Source organism: Argiope bruennichi, chromosome 10 (genome assembly GCF_947563725.1).
Source record: "Argiope bruennichi chromosome 10, qqArgBrue1.1, whole genome shotgun sequence".
NCBI classification, from domain to species: Eukaryota; Metazoa; Arthropoda; class Arachnida; order Araneae; family Araneidae; genus Argiope; species Argiope bruennichi.
Window position 1 is genome coordinate 88,915,858 of NC_079160.1, and position 22,455 is coordinate 88,938,312.

At 26.2% G+C, this 22,455-nt stretch overlaps 1 protein-coding gene across 3 annotated transcripts; it reads right to left on the minus strand.

The window, feature by feature from the left end:
• Positions 1 to 5,129: 5,129 nt before the first annotated feature.
• On the minus strand, positions 5,130 to 22,185 carry LOC129989307 (uncharacterized). 3 transcript variants are annotated; one of them, XM_056097753.1, is made up of 6 exons: positions 22,062 to 22,185; positions 17,569 to 17,684; positions 15,590 to 15,771; positions 12,406 to 12,562; positions 8,874 to 9,307; positions 5,130 to 6,546 (listed from the first exon to the last, which is right to left on the minus strand). In XM_056097753.1, exons 2-6 carry the CDS (start codon positions 17,630 to 17,632, stop codon positions 6,211 to 6,213), a joined length of 1,173 nt encoding a protein of 390 aa, XP_055953728.1. In that variant the 5' UTR covers positions 17,633 to 17,684; positions 22,062 to 22,185; the 3' UTR covers positions 5,130 to 6,210. The 3 variants fall into 3 exon arrangements, with proteins under 3 accessions (XP_055953728.1, XP_055953727.1, XP_055953729.1); XM_056097752.1 differs by lacking the exon at positions 22,062 to 22,185 and adding an exon at positions 21,780 to 21,932; XM_056097754.1 differs by lacking the exon at positions 22,062 to 22,185 and adding an exon at positions 21,780 to 21,932 and having other exon boundaries at positions 6,410 to 6,546; positions 9,140 to 9,307.
• Between the last annotated feature and the right edge of the window lie 270 nt (positions 22,186 to 22,455).

Here is a 22,455-nt window from a genome sequence, read left to right on the forward strand (position 1 = left end):
ACAAAAATGCAAACATAGTCTTAAATATTACGCAGCGTCATCTATTGACAAAAATTTTAACTTTTCCTTTCTTTCCTAGATATTACAGAGAGCATTACTTTTATTTTAAACAAGTGAAAATGCTATTTCATTTCAAAGTATTGAACCAGCTCTAAATAGGCGAATGCATAAGCATACATTAATCATAATCATAATACATTGCGCATGCATGAATTATAATTCAATGCATACGCATATGATCATTTTAAAGAAGGCATATCATTAAATAAACTACAAATGTTTTTAATTAAACCGTATAAAAGTCAATTCAGGCTTGAAAAAATAAAATATATATATTTAGAAAAATATAAACCTTAACATAAAATATATCATATTTTTAAATTTTACATTAAGAATGAGAATACAGATGAGAGCAATATTTTTAATATTTATTCACATAATTGACATTTGCAAATAATCCAAATTGCTTGCGAAAAATGAATCAAATTCTTGAGTAAATTCTTAAATGAATCAAAAAAAAATATTTTTCTTTTTGATCAGTATATATAAAAACAATATTTCTCTCTCCGTGTAAAAAAAAGTACAGATTATTTATCACACTATCTTAACAAAAACAGAAGAACCGAGTCAATAGTATTATTTCTTTACGTTGGTTTGGACTGGAGATTCAAATCTATTTTAAATCTTTTACCTTCAGAAATTTGAATTCTTGATTTTATAAAACGAAAGGCTGCGATTTTGGTTAAACCTGAATTACTATTACACATAAAAATAACAAATTTTAATTTTTTTAACTGAAAAAATTTATCAAAAATGTTACTTACGAAAAGCAATCTGTCTTTCGAAAGCTGCTGTTTAGTGGTGTACACAACAGTTAGCTTGTTAGCTATGATTGAAGAGTTGCAGTTCACCATTCTTTTTCTCTCGCATTTATTTTCCAATACTTTGTTTTTATTTTTCTAGGTAAAAATATTATTGAAATTTCTAAGATATTATAAAAATGATGTCATAACAATTTGGTTCCAAATCCATTGCTATTTTGGACACTTTCATATTGAAAAAGAATTGAGTTGTTTTTCTATGCAGCTGGAAAAATAAATAAAAGGAAAAAAAAAGTCTAATTGAGATTACAGAGCTAAGTAGCCGATTCCTAATCGAAGGAGATTTAGTAATTGGTTACTCTAGTATTCTCGTTTAGTTCATATTCTTTTCAACCATTTCTTTTTCACTTAAATGATTTGCTTCGAATTTATTTTTTAATCATTTTATTTTAACTATTTAAAGACCAGTAATGCGAAATTAATACAATAGCATACGTGATAAGATCCTTATTTCATAATCAGATAACTTCTTGCGTATTAATTGAATATTTTCTATATTTCTTTTCTTATAAATCAACTAGCTGTTATACCCAATGTTATTCTGAATAAAAGTATTTTCAAATCTAAGTATTTATTACACGCTAAACTTGTACTATTTTTTCCTGTAATAATTTTTATTAATTTTCGTTGTTTCCACCAATGTCTTCTGATCCTAATTATCTTTGTCTCTGAAATTTGAACCACCTTTCGAATTCATTTTCCCTCCCCACTATTGTTATTTCGACAGCAGTTCTTCCATACAATGGTTTTTATTGCCGTCCTCTGAAGTACCATTAAAAGATCGCGGCGGCCTGGTGGTAAGGTCTCCACTTCAGAACCAGCAGGTTTTCAGGTTCGAGACCGGATTCCACTGGAAACCCGTTATATAAGCGTATTTGATACACGTTAAATCCGTCTCCGCGAAACGCCCTCCCACTGGTGTGGTGTGGAAGTTAGGGAAGGGAGATGCCAGTCATCCACGTCGTCTGACCGCGGTTCAAAATTACGAGGTCTATCCCAAAATACCCCAGTGTTGCTTTAAACGGGACGTTAATATAACTGAACTGAACCGAAGTGCCCTTAATTGGTTTTTGAATTCAAGATCAGAAAAAATGCTGCACAGTACTCCATTTCTTTTTAGTTTCTCTCTTTTTTAAAAAAGAACTGGATTTAATAATCTTAAATGACCTTATATACTAATTAGGATCATTTAAAAATTAGAGAAATTTAAACGAAGCATTATATTGTAATTAGACCATTATTTACTGTGTTATTATATGTCATTCAATTACTGTGATGTGTGTTTTAAAGCTTATGAACTAAAGGCTATACAAAAACTGTGATTTGGAATATTAAAGTAAAAAGTGAACATTATTTTAAACATAAATTTAGGCCATCAAAGTTTTTTTCGAATCTGATCAGATGAGAAATTTCTTTTAAAGAATATGCTGTCTTAATGATTCATTTAAAATTCCATAGAATACTGTAGGTGTTTATGGATTATGTATGATATTTGTATCGAATTATAGCATCTTTGAATGATTCATTTTCTAATTGATGGAACAATTAAATACGATATACAATTAAATACGATAGCAACATTTGAAAACATTGCCAGAAATTGTTTTTAAAACTTATTTTGAAATATATATATATTCAAATAAAGAAAAAATTGCACAGTAAAGAATTGGTGTCATTAAAAAATAAATGTTTGCTTTTTAAAATGATGTATAAGCCATTTGTGTACAACAATAATTGTAAAAATTATAAGCGAAAACTGAATACGAACGTGGAAATTTAACTTAAATTTGTCATTTTATTAACTTTTTAAAGAAATAATGTCTCATAAATGGTTAGTTAAAAAGCATATTTTTAAGCTTTAAATAAATATTTTCTTTATTTGAACCACTTTGCTTTAAATACTTCGATATAAGTGTTTCAGGAAATATACCACTATGTTTTAAAAAGAATTTACCAAATTTTGTGAGTGAGTACGGAAAAATTCCAATCTAAGTCAGTCAGTTTGACTTCAGACTAACTGTAACGTTTCCCTGTTTCAATCACATGATAATTGGCATTCCCGCCAGGTGTAACGTCACCTGTTGTCGCTCACATCGTTAAGTGCCTCCGGACCGCCATATGAGGATCCTCTTGGCCAGTGGAGTCATTGTATCTCGTCAATTGTTGTATCTAGACAAAGGAAAACATATGTGTACTTCGTCGTTTCAAAGAGGTCCATCATATCTTCTAGGTAGAAGAATGTATAAACATCTAGATGTTAAACTTTTTTTCCGTTATGAATGGACTCCTCACATCTTCGAGGAAAACTCAATCACCAGCAACCGTTGTCATTTAGTATCGAAGTCAGGTGGATTTCAGCCTGTGTTAGCGGCGAATTGAAGATAACTGACATGTGTTCGGGAAGAGTCAGCTACAAAGATGAATCATTAACGGACATTCCCACAATCGGCTGGAAACCATTGAGGAAGCATTGCTGAGCGCCTATTGTCTGATAAGAAACTCAAGTGTACCAATGAGAAAATGAGGGGTGAAAATTTGATGGAAATAAAATGTGGGATTTCTGTTTTGGAGAAAAAAAAGAAGAGAAGAGCAGTGAAATTCGTATTAGGAGGAATCGGAGAAACGTGGGTATTCGGAGGTGTTACCTCCTCAGGGGCTCACCTACTATAGGTGAGTACGGGTATCCCAATCCCGAGGTACATAGGGATCTTTACTCCCTTCATGCTTACTCTCCTCTATGCCTTCTGCTATTTACTTGATCCTTCCATCCTTCGACGGCAAACGAAGGAGCTCTCCATGAGAAGCTGTCGCCTCTCTGTTTGCTTCTTGCTTCTCATGGGCAGTCAAAACCCCACGTGTTTGCCGTGCGTGGCGACCCATTAGAAAGACGGGTGGTGCACTGTGGTCCCCTGTGCATCAATCGGCTGGTAGCTAGTCACCTTAGTGGCTAGCATGCATGGGATCAAGCGAAGGGGTTACTCCTTGGGCTTGACGTTAAGGGTGGTCACTGTCCCCGAGGGTAACTCCGAGCGTATAGGTAACCGATTAGCACTAAGGTAAGTGCCGAGGCTTTGGAATGGCCAGAGCCAGTGGCTGCCTTCCCTTGTTGGGGATTGTCCTAATTTGTTTTATTGCTCAAATAACTTTTTTTTATATAATGACAATTACATAATTCTCCAGTGAGTAAAATAAAATAAAAGGTGATGATGTTATAATGTAGTACAAAAGTCAAAGAACTGCAGTTTTCTAAACAGGTTACATACTTCATTCCATTTCTGTAGTACAGTTTTTTTATTATTAAAAAAAATATCTGAATAGTTGGAATTCTTGTGTTTAAGTTTATCAAAACTAAATTTTGATAAACTTGTGATAATTTTAAGTATTGTAAAGTTTTCTTTTAACATGGTTTGCAGAAATTTATAGCTGGTGTAATTTAATATGCCTTATTTCAAAAATATACAACCAATATGAAAAATATGATGCAGATCTCTAGTTTAAATGCTAAAATTGTGTACCAAATTTTGTCTCTAATAGCTCAATAGGTTTTGTAGTTTTTGTGTTTTTTTGCATCCAGTTAAACAGACAGAAAAATTCTAAATAGATTTTGTTCAAAATTTGCTTTAAATTTAAGTTTGAAGTAAAATATTTCGTTAAAGCTTTACATTTTTTAATGATTATAATATTTTGTTTGCTTTGTATAAGAGAAAGTAAGAATCTATAAAATAATGGTGCAATGTCTCTTATTGACGAACATTTTTATGTTATTCCTAAAGAATGTTATTCCTTTTAGAACTAACCAGCTATAGGGAAATTTTAATTATAACACTAGTAAAAATGTGATTATTTTAAAGAAATTAGAATTAATTTAAATAAACAAGAAATCTTTTTATTTAAATCGTATAAAAATACAACACCAGGTTTAAGCATATATAAAACATAAATGCTTTTTAAAAATATAAAAATTTATTATAAAATATATCCATAATTTGAATCTTACATTGAGAAAAATAATACAAAATAGCAATTATTTTAATATATTGCACTCATTTACAAAAGCTCCATATATTTGGCAAAAATATAATAAACAACATATAATGAAGTGAAAAATTGTTTATATATAACTTTTAAATAATCAACATAAATCTGCAAATAATTCAGTTAAATTAAATTTAAATCAATACAGAAAAAAAGCAGTTTTTCTGATATATATTCATATAATTGAGTTATACAATGATAGAACAAAATGCATTTACAATTAACAGTATAAAGCAAAAGATATAAATTTCTTGAATGAAATATGATGATCATGTTCAGAATTCAAAGTTTCAAGAAATTCAAATAGTTTGTGCAAAATACATGATTTACATAATTGACAATAGGTAAATGTAACCTGTTTTTTTTTCAAAGTGAGAAAAATTATCATTAACTAGAAATTCAATATAACTGAAAAAAATTCAAAATATTAATATAATTCACATGCATAAATACATTTAAATAACTTCTTAAGAGAAGAATATATATATATTAAAAACTTAAGATTGGATTAAATTAAGATCAATATATATACATATATTTTACTATGTCCTTTTACAAAATTACTTATTATTCAGTTTTAACAGATAACATACTTTTAACTATAACAGATTTTTAAGCACAATGATGTTTAAAGGCTGGTACACTAATTGTAAATAGTGTCAGATATGATGTAAAAATCTTTCAAAATGTGTGGATATGATCATGTCCTTTGGGTACAGTTAAATAAAATTCACAATTACAGTACAGTTAAACAGATTAGATTTTTTTTAGATCGAAATCTTTTCCTAGATCATCTAGATTTTTTTTTTTAATTTTTTAAAATCTTAAAATTTAAAGATTTGAGAAATGGAAATTCATTCTCAAATTTTTTTAAAAACTAATATATAAGAGATGTAGTTAAAATATTTAGACTGTAGTTTAAAATGAAACTAAATTCCCTTCTTTTAAAATGCAATAATAATAATAAAATAAATAAATAATAATAGCACTTTTTTTAATATATTGAACATTAAAAAATTAACTTAATAATAAAATGATATAATGAAGTAAAAACTACTTTTCAGTACTTTTTTAAAAATATGGTCTGTGTTTTGCTAACAAAATTCCTTTAAATATATATGTGTATAATACCAATATTCTGTTTATTAAAAATCACATTTCTGTCACTCCATGGTATAATATTCCACATTATTGAAATGTTCTTGCAAATAGCCAGTTTTTTTTTTTAAAAAGTCAATCAGTACTTGAATATACATATAACTAATTCTCTTTATTCTCTGTATTTTTAAACATTTTACTTAGAAGGTTGTAAATATTTTTTATTGTGTCTCAAGAGAGGAAGAAATTCTTTTTCCAGCATTTGATCATTTTTTAATTCATTATATGGTAAATAAATTGGCCGAGAAAGAATTTGATCATTATTGACAATCTTTCTGCTTTCTAAGGAATAACAAACAGGTTTCACTCGATGATTAAAAAAATTACCATGACTAGAATATTCATTCAACAGACGATCATACATAAAAGTATTAGCTTCACTTTCTATGTCTCTTATTTCTGTAGTATAATAGCCTGTAAACTGGATTTGTTTCATAAACGATGGAGAAATTACTGGTACAACAAAATCAACCTGAAAATTAAAAACAAACAATTAGAAAATATAGCATTTTAAATTACATCATGAATACAAATTCAAAGTGATATTTCTGACTTAAATTTTTCAGAATTTTTACAAATATTTCAGGAAACAAGTCAAATTATTTATTATCTTAAAGTTGCTTTAGTTCATTTTGTTTGGTTCTCCTTATATGAATTCGCCCATCCTGTTTTTTTTTTTTTTTTTTTTTTTTTTTCCCCTCAATGGAATAAGCATATTCTTTGTTGCTTAAGAAAATATTTTTTTAAAAAATTACCATTTTATGTATGTACTTTTTTATATAATATTTTTTCATCTATTAATGATATGCACACATCTTGATTAAACTGAAGATTCAAATGAGACATTATAGTTTAGAAATGGAACTAAATTTATATGTGAAATATTTTTGTCAAAAAGAATTTCTTCAGATCAGAAGCTTACCTGAAATACATATTTATAAATAATTCCTGGATCATATCACTATGGGAGCTAGCTACCAATGCACTTTCTATCTAGTGCTATTCACTAGCTATCAATGTATCAAATTTTGAAAGCTTAATATACAAAAACTCAAAACTAAATCAATCAGTTTTATTTCTTCTTCAGAAGGATACTTATATACAGCCTATTAAAGTTTTTCAGAATAAAGATTTTATTTGCAAATGCAGAGCTTCAACTAATATTTTATAATTTTATTTCCTCCAACTTGCTGCTGTATGAGGAAAAAAATTTCTATTTTCTTTACTATAAACATTTTACTATCCATTTTTATTTAGTTAAAGACTAACAGCCATCCTAATAGATTTTGTAGTTTCCAGTTTAGCAAGTAGTTTTTTTAAACCATATGATTGCAGGTGAGCCAAAGTCCTTCTCCAGCAATCCAAGGATCACCAACTGAATGTTTTGTGAGCAGTTAGTTGAGACAATGAAGTGAAACTAGAATGTCACATTTGTTAACAACTTCTTTATCTACTGCCCCAATAGCAGCAGCTTGCAATTGGAACTATAGTCTGCATGTAAAAACATGATTTACACTGAGTTTATTTGTATTTTAATTTTTTAAAAATTTATTGCTTAATTTTTGTATATTTGTGAAATGCACAAATACTTTTTAAAATAGGGTAACTTTCGAACAATGCTCAAATTCATCTACATGCTTCCAATTAAGAATCAGAGAAATGATATTTCTATTTCATAGTTAAAGAGATTTTGAAAAAAAATTAATTCTGTTAATGTTTTAAAAATTCTTTTACAGTTTAGTATTGTTAGAAATTTTATTTAATATTCCATAGAGGGCACTGTAGCATCCCTCTTCTATATAAATGTTCACACATATGTGCAATAAAAATGATACAAGTAAGCTTCTGAGTGTTTTCTTCTTCCTTTGCCCCAGTGGTTATAACAAGGTAATTTAAAATTAAGAAGCCAAATTGAAGAAGAAATGCAAGGTTGCAAATGAATGATCTGGAAGATAATAATCAGCAGGAGTGGTCTCTCAAAACTTTCTTGCATACTCTCCAATGCACTTGTCAAGACAGAGAACACCTTGCATAGCACTGTCAAACAATAATTAAAAAATATTAACTCTTGGTATGAATTTGGCATTTTTTACTAAATCTATCGTGTCATCCTTGGCAAGTTATTTAATGATAAATTCCTGGCATGTGTGATTAATAGAATCCAAAAATCGAATTTATTTTTTAGACACATTTTTCTGAATCAATTGAAATAAAAATTTAACACAGAGCTACTCTTGTCGCAAAATCCCATACCAAATGTGATATATTTAAATCTTTGCGTTTGCTTGTCAGTACTTTTCAGGGAAGTACAGAGCAACAGATAGTCAACCTGTTGTTAAATTTGGCTCAATTTTTGAAAGGAGTCTACACTGTAAATATTGAATCTGTGTATCAAATTTAAACTATGTAGCACTCTTAATTTTGTAATTATCATGTTAACTTATATTCGAACAGCCGGACAGACAGAGTTCATCTAAAATGATTTTATTCAGAATTTGATAGAAATCTGCAAATTTGATGTAAAGACTGTATATCAAATTTCAGTCATCCAGCTCAAAGCGTTTTTGAGTTATCTTTGTTGCTGATGGACAGATAGACAGACATTTTCCAAAAATGTGTTTTTCGAACTCAAAGAGGTCTGAAACATGGATAATAATCAAAATCTCAAGTTCGAAGTTTCAGATGGTTTATAATTTCTGTATATTACATATACGGAAAAGTAGAAAGGGAACAATATTGGATTCAGGAATAAATGTATCTAAAAAAATAGAAAGAAAAAAAAAACTAATCACGACCTACTTTTTCATCTACAGCCTTCATCATCAAAGTGGGATTCTGTCTCAAGAAATGAAAAATATTTGCTGATGTTACCACTTGAAAGTTCTTTTCTCTAAGACATGTAGCTAATTTTTTAGCATATTTTTTATCCAGCATGGAATGCATTATAAAAACTGATATTGCTTCATTAACATTTTGGAAGTTTGAAACTGCTGAAAATACATTGTTATTTGCAAAAGAAGAAATGACTTCAGAATTTTGAAAGTGTTCTGAAGCAATTTTATGACCTTTCAAATTTCTCTTTTTCTTTTCCTTGCAAGTTACTGAATTGGATTCAGAATCATATAAATCTGCCAAAGAGCTGGTTACTTCAAGAGATGAAAACTCTGGAGCACTTGGGGGAGGTCCAAAATAAGGCCCTTTATCATCTAAATAGTGCTTTTTAGAGAGTAACTCTAAAATAGAGAATAAAATCAATTAATCTCATTAGTGACAAAGTATTTTAACATTGAAAAATAACATTATTAATTCAAGAAAAATATATTAAAACCATAAAAAGTTTTGAGAAAGATTAGCCTATAATATTGATTAGAATAAGATTCTTCTCCATTTTACAAGTACTTTTTAGAGAAATTTATTTAGAATATTGAAACAATTATCATTATTACTTCAAAAAAGAGACAATTCCAAAAACTTTTGAAAAGGGAACATTAGCCTTTATTACTGATTATTCACAATAAACACTATGTAGTTCGAAAAAATCTATTTAGTCCAGATTTATTTTCAATTCTTGATATTTATCTTAACATTTATATTGATTCAGATACATAAATCAGAAGAAAATATTTTGCATTAAAAGAAATAATATTTAGTCTCACTTTAGTAATTCTTCTATATTTGTATGAATGGCAAGTATTTTAAGATCAAAGATCAAAAGAAACATTTGAAAAAATGTAATCTGTATGGAAACATAATTGTGAATAACCTTTTCATCATATTATAGATATGACATAATTAAATCAATAGTAACCATTTCAAAACTGATTCCTGTAGGCAAATTCAGTTAAATTGTTTAGCAATAGTAATCCTGGATATATGACAGTTTATACCACCATACTTATAGCACGGCAAAAAGGGGGGGGGAGAAAGTATTTAATAGCAATGAAACTAATTCCTTTAGTTGAGTTTAATAAATAATACTAATATTACAATATACTAAATTGGAAACAAAAATTTATTAGTCTTCTTTGACAACCAGTTCACCAGGAACAATGGCTAAATTTAATCCCGATTCAATCTTTTGTATGAAACATGATTTTTGCATGTCTAACAATATAATATTTTAAGCATCAAATTAGATAGACATTTAAGCCTTGTACTTGTTTTACTTACTATATGCATGTCCCTCACAAAAAGAGTCAAGTCATACAATGCCATATTTGAATGATAATCGTATATGCCATTTTATTTCTTAGTTGATTCCAACATTAAAGCGATGAAGTGCAATATTTATTTTGTATGAGCATGCATAGCATGTTAACTAGGTTGAAACATAATAAAAAATAAACAGACTAACAAGTATAACCATATAATATATTAATATCTAAAAACAATTTATTTTAACAATGGCCAAGAATTTGAGAGAGAGAGAGAGAGAGAGAAAACTTATTTCCTTAGCTTTCAACAAAGGAAGAAAAACATGCAAATAATTATTTATAAAAACAAAGAAAATTATTTAAATTTCATTATAGTTTAAAAGATACTGTTGCAAATTTAATTAAAAAATTGCCAAAAAATAGGGACAAAAACTGCCTAACACAAAAGTTGATATAATTAAAAAAGAAAATAAATGAATAAATAAGCTTGAAATTGGTGTAAATTTTTTTTATATGATTATATTTCTGATAGAAAAAAAAACAAGAATATATCAAAATTTAACATCATTTTTTTAATTAATTAAAATCTTTCAAAAATATCCAAAATGCACCTTCCAAATCTTTAAAATATATTTGTGCCAAATTTAGAAACAATGCTCCAAAGCTCTCTTTAGATATTATGCAACAACATATGCATAAACAATATTTTTTATTAAAATTAGAAATATGATAACAAAAGATGCAGGCACAGAAAATTAATTTCAAGGAAAGGCATTATAAATCATAAGTAATAAGTAATTATAAGGCTTATGTAAACATTAAGCAACTAATTCTAAAATAACAAAATATTTTTTCATTTTACAGTTCCAAGTCCCAATTTTTATTTAATTAATGTTACACACACTCTATATATCATTGATCACAAACTTTTGTTGTCAAGACATTCAATTTTACCAAATGATCGTGATCTTAGAGTGGTAGAACTGGCAATCCGGAAAACCAGTTCCTTGTATATTCCTTAGGATTACTATAAAGTAATATGAAATTGTCGAAAACATAATAAATGTTTAATACATAAAATTAAACACAGATATTTATTTTCAACAATACATCTGGAAAAAGCGGTTTTAAAAAGAAATAAAAATACCGATGGAGAGACCCTGAATTGTTTAACTATATGCTGGATCAGATTTACAAGGGCTGCACCATACAAAATGTTCTACAAAACTTCAATAGAACGAGATGCTGAATTTAAAATTATCGATTTGCCACCACAATGAGGAAGACCAAGTAATTTCCAAAATATAAAATGATCTTTTATGTATAAAAAAAAGGAAATCTATTACATCTGAAAAATGCAAGAACATAATGGATTTATTACCATATATACCTCCTGTTCATCATGAACATTTTAAAATGTTAAATCCTGAATAAAATTCAATTTAATTATACCTGCGTATAAACTGAAAATGTATAATTTCATTGAAATTCTTAATAAAACTGAATTGTTTTTTGTTATGTTATATTTTCTACAAGATTATTCTTTGTTTTGTTTCACTTTTTATCAAATGAATAAATAATTACAAATTTTTGAACAGTATTTTGTTTTTGTCATTAAAAAAAGGCAATCATAAAAAAAAGGCAAAATCATAAAAAAAGGCAATAACATTTACAATAATTCATTAATTTTGAAAGTGAGGCAAGTCCATTTAGTTATAATAAAATTCTTATTTTTTTAATCAGCACTGTAAGGTCTACTGGATTCTAAACTTACATTATCTGGTACCACAAACAAAAAATATATCTATTAATACTTACCAATATTTTTAAATTTATGGAAATGCAAACCTTTAAATATCTCGCAATTACAAAAAATGGACTTACACTATTTACAAAATAAACGGCCAATATACTTCTAAAATATTATTATTTTTAATGTATTTTCTCTTTGTTCATTAATTTTATTTTATATTTAACTTTGCTAATTCAATATTTTTCATTTAATGTTGGATGCAAAATATTTCAATGATGAGTGTACTTTGGGAAAAGTATAATATATTTTCAGAAAAAAAAAATAAGTGCAAAAAATAATTCTTTTAACAAAAATAAAACAATGAATAAATAAATAAAGATATGAAAAATTTAAAGAAATTATTAAGATAACAAAGAGCTTTTACCTTCTACAAATGGCTTTAAATGGCAGAGAATATGAAATTTTTCTCTTTTGCATAAAACATCAATGAAATCTCCAAAACTTCTGTTACTTTGTAGAACTCCGTTCAAAGCCAAATAAATTGGTAGATTGCCAGTTTTGCTTGATTTAAAATCAATGCCCTATAATTGAAAATCAAATATTTTAAAAAGTAGCCAAATGTGTACTTAAAAATGATATTAAACATAGTCTTTATAGGAAATACAAACTTAGAAAGTAAGAAGTTATTAAAATATAATTAGCTTGATAATATATTACAGAGGAATTCACATAAATTAATTTTATAATGCTCTCAGCATATTATCAACATTCATTTGGTATTAGAAAATTATTATTCAGTAAGATATGTTTAAATAGTAATTACCATTCTAGGAAATAGTTCATTATTTCTCTAACTTAGATGTCTGCTTAATTTTTTTTAAATAACAAAAAAAAAAAAAAAATGTTGCAAATATAACCAACCATGGTTAATGTACCTGCATAAACTCGTTTTAACTTTAAGTGAATTATTTGGTCAAGACAAATTATGTCCCTAAATAAAATTATTATCTTAAGTCAGAAGGTAAAATTTCCTCTTACTAGTTGATAAAACTTAAATAATTTAAGTGTTGAATTCTCAGATGATCAAATTAGTATTCAATAATTTTTAATCCATTAATGGAAGTAAAAAGCTTAAATGCGTTTTCAATATCTTTTGACATTAAATGAATGTACCAAGTCAAAGACATATTTGAAAACAAGTCAAAATTACTTGCTGCTTTAAAAATGAAGTATTGATTATATTTTAAGAATAAAATACTAATTATTTTAAACATTTTTTCTAATTTATTAATATATATTTAACATGTCTCCACTCAGTAAGAAGAATTGTAATATAGGTGTGTGCATGTTAATAATATGATTGTTCGGTTACATGATTTATACATTTTGCATCTGAATCCGATATATTTTTTTAAAAATTTGAATATCTGACTTTTTCCTAAATTTTTCAGAATAAAATAAAAAAAAAATCAATATCTAAAGTTATTTCAATTGGTAATAATTTCTTAAGAAAATCAGAAAGAATACTTATATTATTTGATAATGTTTTCAATATTCCTTTAATATAATTATTTATAAACATTAAATTTATTCAGAAATAAAAAAAGGAAGTTTTAAAAAAAATGAAGACTAAAATCATTTAAGTGATTTCCTTTAGTAAAATTTACCAAGAATGAAGTGCATATAAAAATATTGTGATTATTCAAGAGAAAGTTTTCAATACATTTAAATGTGTGAGGAAAAGAAAAACAATGAAATGACTGATTTAATTTTTTAAACAAATATACAAATATTTTAGAGTGCAATAGAAAATATAATATAATAATTAAGTGTGCAGTAGAAAATAAATAAAAAAAATCATAACAAATAAAAGAAAATTTAAGAAACTGTATGCATGTGAAAGATATTTATAATAATATACTACATTTAAGAGTCTGAATTCATTTCTAATTGTAATATTGAATTTCACCATCTAAATTAAAATTTAAAAATTTCCAATCACATTTAACAAAATTCGGAAATTAACAAAAGAATGAAAATCAAAATCTAAAAGAACTGAATTTGCTTACATCCAGCAGAAAATTTTCTTTGATAATTAAATTGTAAATTTTCATGAAAAACATAAAAAAAAATACAATTTTTTACAGAATATTGAATTGCATTATTATATACAACTATTAATTTACAAAATGCATATCACATAAATGCTAATGTCTTATTAAATTTTCATCAATTGATATCAAAATGATCTGCTGTAATAATGATAAATTCTAAAGCTTCACAGTATCAATGAATAGAATGCAAACTACTCAGTATTATCATCAGTATTATCATAATTTTAAATATTCTTTTAAAGAACCCAGAATATTGTTGGATGGAGCTAAAATATTAGATTGCATGCAAATTTCATCCAAAGTTATTTATGAAAAGTTCACCAAAAATAGTGGAAGACAATATTAAGAACATTTCTGCATTTGATTAAAGAACATTTTAGATCATGAATAAATTGGGCAACAAATATTCTCAGGAAAGAATGTATTTAGACAAGGATACATATGTGGATTACAAACACATAAAAAGAAAAAAAAAAGAATCAACTAACATTAGTTAGTGCTTTTGCAGGAAGGATGGAAGTACATAATAAAGTAATGCTAATAGCATCAGCGAATTTAATGTATAAATAAATGAGAATGAAAATCAAAAGTGAGAAGTACAAACTTTTATCTATCTATGACAAATTTCCAAAAGACTGTGACAAATGAATGTAAATAATGTTTCTGTTTTCTGCATAGTGGATTTCCATTCTAAGAACGTTTGTGCTTTGCTACACTTAAAAAAGAAAAGAATATTATGAACTCTCAAATGAAGGAAGAGCAATGAATTATGACTGGCCAGAGAAACCAATTATATATATATATATATATATATATATATATATATATATATATATATATATATATATTAGTACACACATGCATAGTAAGAATTCACGTTTTTTTCTTTCATTTTTTCTTTTTATTTAGATTGACTTATTTCCTGTTTATAAAGATGGAATATAATAATAAATGTTTCACTAGTTTTCTGATATGTTACAACTTTTAAATTCTGTACACTTGTGTATTTCTGATGATAATGTATCAGTGACACCATATGGGGATGATTTTAAAACAAAAAATTGGCAGGAAAATATATAATATTCAGCACAAAAAATAAAAATGTGCACTTCAAAAAACTTTGAATCCTTATATTGCTATTGCTATTCTTTCCTAACATTCTATGTGAAATTAGTTGATTTAAAATAATAATAATAAATAAACAATTAAATAATAATTGTAAACAATAAATAATAATAAGCAATTAAATAATAAACATATATCATCTCTAAACACAATAATTTTATTAACCAAAAGCTTACTGTATTTAGTTTTATTACAAAATCCTTCAATTTAGGTAATTTTAATTTCATGCAGTAGTTTAAGAGAAAATTCCAGATTTTTCTAAAAAAATATTCAACAATACCTTGAATACAGCTTAAATTTAAGTGATTTTGAGCATTGAACTGAATATTTTCTTTTTATTCAGAATGCTGAAACCTTTTGATAACTTACATACATAGTTATATAATCCACTCCTAAATCTTCAAGGACACCCTTCCATTCATTTTCATACTGACTAGTTCCAAAATACAATGCAGCTGCTTCAAACTTTAAACGATCTGGAATTCGATGAAGAGGAACTTGCTTTAAAAAGGGAAGATTTCCTTGATAAAAATTCAAGTATAAAAGGTTTTCTGGAAAAAAAAATCATAAATTCAATGCTGCTATATATAAAAATTGCTTTTTATATGTGTGTATATATATATATATAATAATGATTTTTAGCTAAGCTATTACTTATCACCCTAAATGAAGTAAAATAACAAAATTAGAATTTAAGATTCATAAGCAAATTTGAATGCATTTTCAATGACAAAACTATTTAGGATATGGTATTGTATTAAGTAGAGTTTTTAAGTTACGTTATAAATATATAGAGCAAAAAAATTAAAACCCATCTTTTAGTCTTTTCTTAAAAATTAAAATGAAATTCACTAATTTTAGAAACTTTTAGCGACAAAATATATTAATAAAATAACTACTTTATGATGAGGAAGATTTAAGAAAATAAAAATTAATGAATGTTTTTTTAAAACAAAATCTTTTAATGAATTAAGAAGAAAAGTTATGAACAAATACGCAGTTTTTATCCTGCTTTTATTGATTAAAAGATAGTTTTTTATAAAATATCAATTATATATAAATATTCCATCCTTTCAAGCTCTATTTCATAAAAGAGCAATTGTAATTTCTAAATAAATTGCCAGAATTAAGATCTGCTACGGTTTTTTGTAAGTTGTTGCATGTAATTATCTATCAATAAGTTATATTTAATGCATTGTAAATAAATCTACTACCATTTCTTATTGTGAAGTTGTGTTGGCAGCAATTCAGCCTTTTATTGAAAAGATTTGACACTGACCATCCCAGGATCAGATTTGTTTGTTCTATATACACTGGGTTTTTTTTTTCTTAGACATGAGAATATCTTCTAGTAAAATTAGTAAAAAAAATTTTTTTTTTAATGATTTGAAGAGTTGTCATGACAGAATGATAATTTTACTGACACTAAAATTACTAAGCGAATTGCTAATGAAATACTCCAAAAAACAGATGAATATAAAATTTTCCTTTGCCAAAATTTGAGCACTTTTCCTTCTATATTAGAATAAAATTTCCAGTTTTTTTTTTTTTTTTCAATAATAAATTATAATAAGTTTTTTTTTCTTTTTTTTGCAGATTAATGACTACTTCTGAATGGTATAAAATGGGAACATGGCAACTTCACAAATTATAGTAAATAAATTTTTTTTTAATTAAATCATATTCTACATAGCTTTAGTTGTTTAAGCTATTTCATTATGCTTAACAATTTTCAGAAAGTCCGATCCTTTTGTCTTTTTTTATAAAAATATTTATATATGCTATGCTCCATTTAAAATATATAAAAAGCCATTCAAATAAATTATCTGTATATTGCCAATTTTATGTTTAAAACACAATTTCCTTACAAAATAAATAAATAAAATAAAAATATATGGATGTTTTAATTATAAATAATAATTTTTCAAATCATCATGAATGAAATTTTATTTATAAATTAAATTTCAATTTGATGTCTCTATCAAAGGAAAAAATTGTAAGCAGTTTAACATACAGTAACAATATTATTATTATTTTTTTAATAATGCTGCAACTTGTATATTTCTGCTTACTATACATTTAAAGTTTCACTGGCTATAAGAATAAATTTATAATCCTTTAGTTAAAATCCTTTGTTAAGTATAATCTAGAAAAAGTATTGATAAATCTGTTATGCAACATCAAAGACAGTAGCTATTCTACTTTGATCTTATAATCAATAATATTTTTAAAGAAATTTAGATAAATTAAATCTATGTAAATAGACACTAAAGTGTATTATGGGTCAAAATTTTGGCAACTTTACAATTTTTTAAACAACAGAAACTGAACAGTTTCTAAAAATGTACCGTCAACATCATCATCTTCTTCTTCTAACAGATGCTTAGCTTGAGCCATTTTACTAAGAGCCATCTTAATTAATTAATCAGCAACAGGACATTTCAACTTAAACTCTTTTTCATATCTAAAATAAATAAATATAACATTACTATGCAACAAATATAATATTTTAAAATTTAATGTAAAATAGTCACTTGAATAGCTGCTTATTTGGAATCTAATACAAGAGTAGAAATTATAGTGTGTTAATGCAGATATAAAAAGTTTTTCCTTTAAGATTAAATATTAGAAATTTGTTCTTTTAGAATTCATTATTAGATTTCTCCTTTAAGATTTAATTGCATTTTTAAACAATTTTTGCTATATATATTTCATAAGAAAGAATAAAATACAAAGAGATAAAATATTTAAAAAATGAAACTATAATTCATATCTATAGAAATGTAATTAAAAATTATGAAATCAAGCATCTGAACAATTTGAACTTAAAAATAAAAAACTCATTTTATTAGTATGAGCTAAAAAAAAAAAAAAGTCAATTTATTTTTAGCAAACACATAGAAGAGAAATTTGTATATTTATTAAACAAAGATATATGCAATGGAATCTTTATTTATATTTTATTTAATACATTAATTTCAGTGTGTCATAGCAATGATGCATCACCAGCTTTTTCAAAGAATTAAATTAAAATGGTATTCCCACTCAGTGTACCAAAAGAGATAAGAAACTGTTGCTTTAATTCAAAACATATAAATGTTTATAGATCATCATTGCCCATATAAATATGGTTATTGTGATATGAATTAAATTTTATACCAAATTTCATGAATTTGAACTTAAACTGATATCAGCGTTTCAGAAACTCAATTTTTATTAAATATCTGTTGCTCTTTGTATTCTATTTGACCTTTTTTTTCTTCTTAAGTATGTTCTTTACTCTCTGTGATTGAGAATTTTTTGCTATTAATGAATCTTCTTTAACAGAGAAAAATCAATATTTTTCATATTTAAAATTAATCTTTAATCAGATGTGATTGCCAATTTTCCAACACTTTCTAAACATTATAATATGACTAAAAAAATTTTTCTTGCATATTTACATAGAATTTTTTTTTTTTTTTTCATTTTTTCCATTTTGTACTAACTAAATAATGAAATTCTGACAGTAAAAATGTCAAGAAAACAACTATAAAAAAAAGCACTATTTTTAAAAATTTTGTAGTTTTGGAAAAAAAAAAAACTAAAGCAGACTAACTAAAACCTAATTTTTATCTTAATTTAGCCCTTTCATATTAACTTCATTCTAAAATGTTCTCTTATTTTCTGATCCAATTCCAAGCTTTATTTAATTATTTTTAATATGCACTCTAGAAAACTGACAACTTAAGCATTTTCAACACTCCAAGTAAAAGGATAAAAACACTTAATGTGTGCAACATTCTTTTAAAGATACCCAAGATTCCCTTTCCTAAGTCTGCACATGTCAAAGAAATCCCTATCCGATTCTCTTAGTAAAATCATTGAAGGAAAAAATTTTTGTCACTTTGCTCTTATATCGCTATGTCAACACACATTAATTTGATCATTGCTTCACTCTTGCACAAATTATGACTCCTGTGATAAAATATATTGCAGTTAAAATTTCAAAAGTTTTTTCTTTTAGGTCAGGCATCTGCTAAGATATGTTTACACACACACACAAATATATATATATATATACACACATATATATACAATGATGTATAAAGGTGAGCAACATAATGATGCGATGAACATTAAAAAGATAGCTTTATTCACACAATTTTAAATGATTTCAATTTTCATGTTTTTTTTTATTTGCTGTTATTGCAATAAAAATTTTTTATTCTATTTTCTTCTTGGTATGCAGTCAGAGTGATACTATTATGCTTGTGAATTCTGCTGGAATGCAGTTCTCTTTCAAATTTCAATTAGTTCGGCAATTTCTATATCACATATACCAATAAAACTTTTTACTCCTTAAAGTATTAGTTAATTTTAAAGGTGAACAAATTTTAATATTGATATTTCTTCAACTATTATGGAATACCATGACCAGATTTCGTATCACATGTTCTCCAATAGCTTTTATGAATGGATTTATTTGCATTTTTACCTAAATATGAGAAGGCTTTCAACAAATATTTTGACTGAGCATCAGTAGCTATTCTGAATTTGACTCCAAAATTATCCAATTTTTATGACATATGGTACATAAATGGATTAAATATCTTTCCTTGTAATAGTTGTTCCCCTATTATTATGATTTGATATGTAATAAAGAATTTTTATTTTGTTCTATATCAAATGGTATTAGGATTTATTTGTAAGATATTGCATAGATGTCCAGTTTTTAAGTTCACCACACCATTGTAAATGATGATGGCAATGGTATGCTACCATTGGTATGCAGCATTTTGGATCCTGGAGGAATAATCCACTATTATGCAGCAGCCTATTTATCCAAAATCCATTACTTTCAGACTTGTAGGCGACTATTTTTCTGACTACAGTAAACTGAGACATCTGTCTCTGGTAACCATACACAGGGGCTGAATAATGTTGCCTTTCTGTCTTATTTTGGTCAGGTGCCTCTGTCTAATTTTTTTTTTTTTTTTTTTTTTTTTTACATTAATAAAATTATTATAATATTAGTCATGTGTTGTTGCTGTTTTCCTTGACCATCCACCATTAATCCATTTTACAATTGTATCTGCTTTTTGGAATGCTTTCTCAGTATCAGACAAGCATTCCGTCAATTGAAAACTCTTTAGCTATGCCCTTCATCAAGTTTTCCAATCCCTGTATCTCATGTAAAGGTGTCTTAAGGATTTCTTGCACCCATTTTCAGTGTGCATCATTTTTATTTGGAGCAAATATCTGGAAATGTAAACTTTCCTCCTTTCTTTTTAAATTTCTTACAGTGTACATACTGACATTACATATTTTGTCCTTTATAAAGTGACACGAGATCCTGATGTTTGCATACATATCAACTTTTTACTGAATTGGTTTTTTCTTTGAAATGATTATAAAGAGGTCTTGTCTGCAATTTCCTATATGCATGTTGAAAAATTTATTTATTGGTTAAGTTTTGCACATGAGTGTATAAAAAACAAAAGTAATAGTCAAGTCAATACAAAAATAATATCTTGATTGATAAATAATTACAAATTTGATCCAAAATAATATTAATGATAATAATCACTTTTCAGCTGCAGTTAATAATCCTTAATTTGAAGATAATCAGATAATCTAATAATCAGAAGTGCAAATATATGTCAGGAGAGTCTGAGCTTTTTGTTATAATCTCCATTGCATAAGGATGCTGAAAAGTGGCATAACAAAATAATTTAATAATGTTATAAATAAACCTATTCTATTTCTATTCACTACTTTCCTTTTAATTGTAGCATTACAAAGTAAAATGTTTTTCAATTTAATTTGTCTTACTTTAGGTTATTCTCATTCAGTAGGCTTTTTTTTTTTTTTTTTTCAGCACAAGGGACATAATTAGCTATATGGTGACAAAGAAAAGGTGAAAACAATAAGCAGACAAAAAATATACTAAATGAGATATAAAAACAGTCTTACATCAAGAAAATACTATAAAAACTATTCTTAATATTTAAAAAGGAGGCAGTTTTAAAATGCAAAAGAACAAAATTTATTTGTCTAGTATTATTTCCCGGAATTCAAAAAAAAAAAAATAATAAATAAATAAAATGCTTCAGTAGAAATTCATGTAGATTTTACATTATTACTGAAGGCAGAGATTATAATATTTGTCAATTCCACATACAGAAATTTATTCTATTTCTAATTAGTTTACAAAATTAAAATACTATGATCAAAAAAAATTATTCTAAAACTTAAAAGATATGTAAAGATTCATATTTACAAAAAAAAAAGAGAAAATATGAAACAAAAAATTTCTGATAATATTAACATTTCGCGAATTTAAGTGCTCATTATGTACAGAATATAAGTGACTTTTTTTTTAAATCTTGAAAAATTAAAAAAAAAAATTCTGTTCTTGAGACATCAATTTTAAAAAACGCTATTAGCAAAAAAAAAAAAAAAAACCTCTTTTAGATTTTTGAAAGGAAGCAGAATAAAAAAATCTGTATTTATCTTTTATGCAAAAATTTAAAAAGAAGGAAATTATAATTTGTTAAAATGTATTTTTTCAACTTACTAAAAATTGGAATAATGTTTCACATGAGCAGTACACTTCGATAAAAAAAGAATCAAATCTTGAATATTTTGATTTAAATTTATAACAATATTAATAGCTTTATTTTCAAATTCTAATCTAAGTCACAAGTACTAGATAACATCATTTGTTTATTTATCACCACGAAAAAAAAAATATTATTCGTTATGGAGCGAGTCCAATCTTCCGAAATATTAATTGGTTCAATTTTAAATAACATATTATTAAATTTATTTGTTAATTAATCCTAGATTTTATACATACCTGTATATTTGTCAACTATAAAAACAACAACAACTAAATAAGAAAGTTGAATCGGATTCTTTTTTATTTAGCTTTTGATTCTGGTGCCTGCGATTAGCGAAGCACGTAGATGCCGCAATATCAGAAGCTCGGAATCCTAATGCTCATTGGATGCTCATATGACGTCATTAGAAACTCGGCAACCATAAAAGGTTGGCAAGCTATACATACTGGCTTAAAAAAGGATAGCCATTGACCATTTCTCTCCTTCTCTTGTTTTTAATATAAAATAGATTACACTTGCAACTTATGTAATGCTCACTTCTACAAAGAAAAAAATAAATAAATATTCACTTGTCCCGCGCCTATGAGCAATCTCTTGAAGAATGGTCTAAAAACCTTTCGGGTCTTTATT

Bases quoted from the DNA above. Each gene is read 5' to 3' on its own strand.
- LOC129989307 (XM_056097753.1), bottom strand. From the start codon at position 17,632: ATGGCTCTTAGTAAAATGGCTCAAGCTAAGCATCTGTTAGAAGAAGAA. The intron at 12,563-15,589 runs GTAAGTTATCAA...TTTCAATTATAG, and splicing joins TGGATTATATAACTATGTAT to GGCATTGATTTTAAATCAAG. The intron at 9,308-12,405 runs GTAAAAGCTCTT...TCTCTATTTTAG, and splicing joins TTTAAAGCCATTTGTAGAAG to AGTTACTCTCTAAAAAGCAC.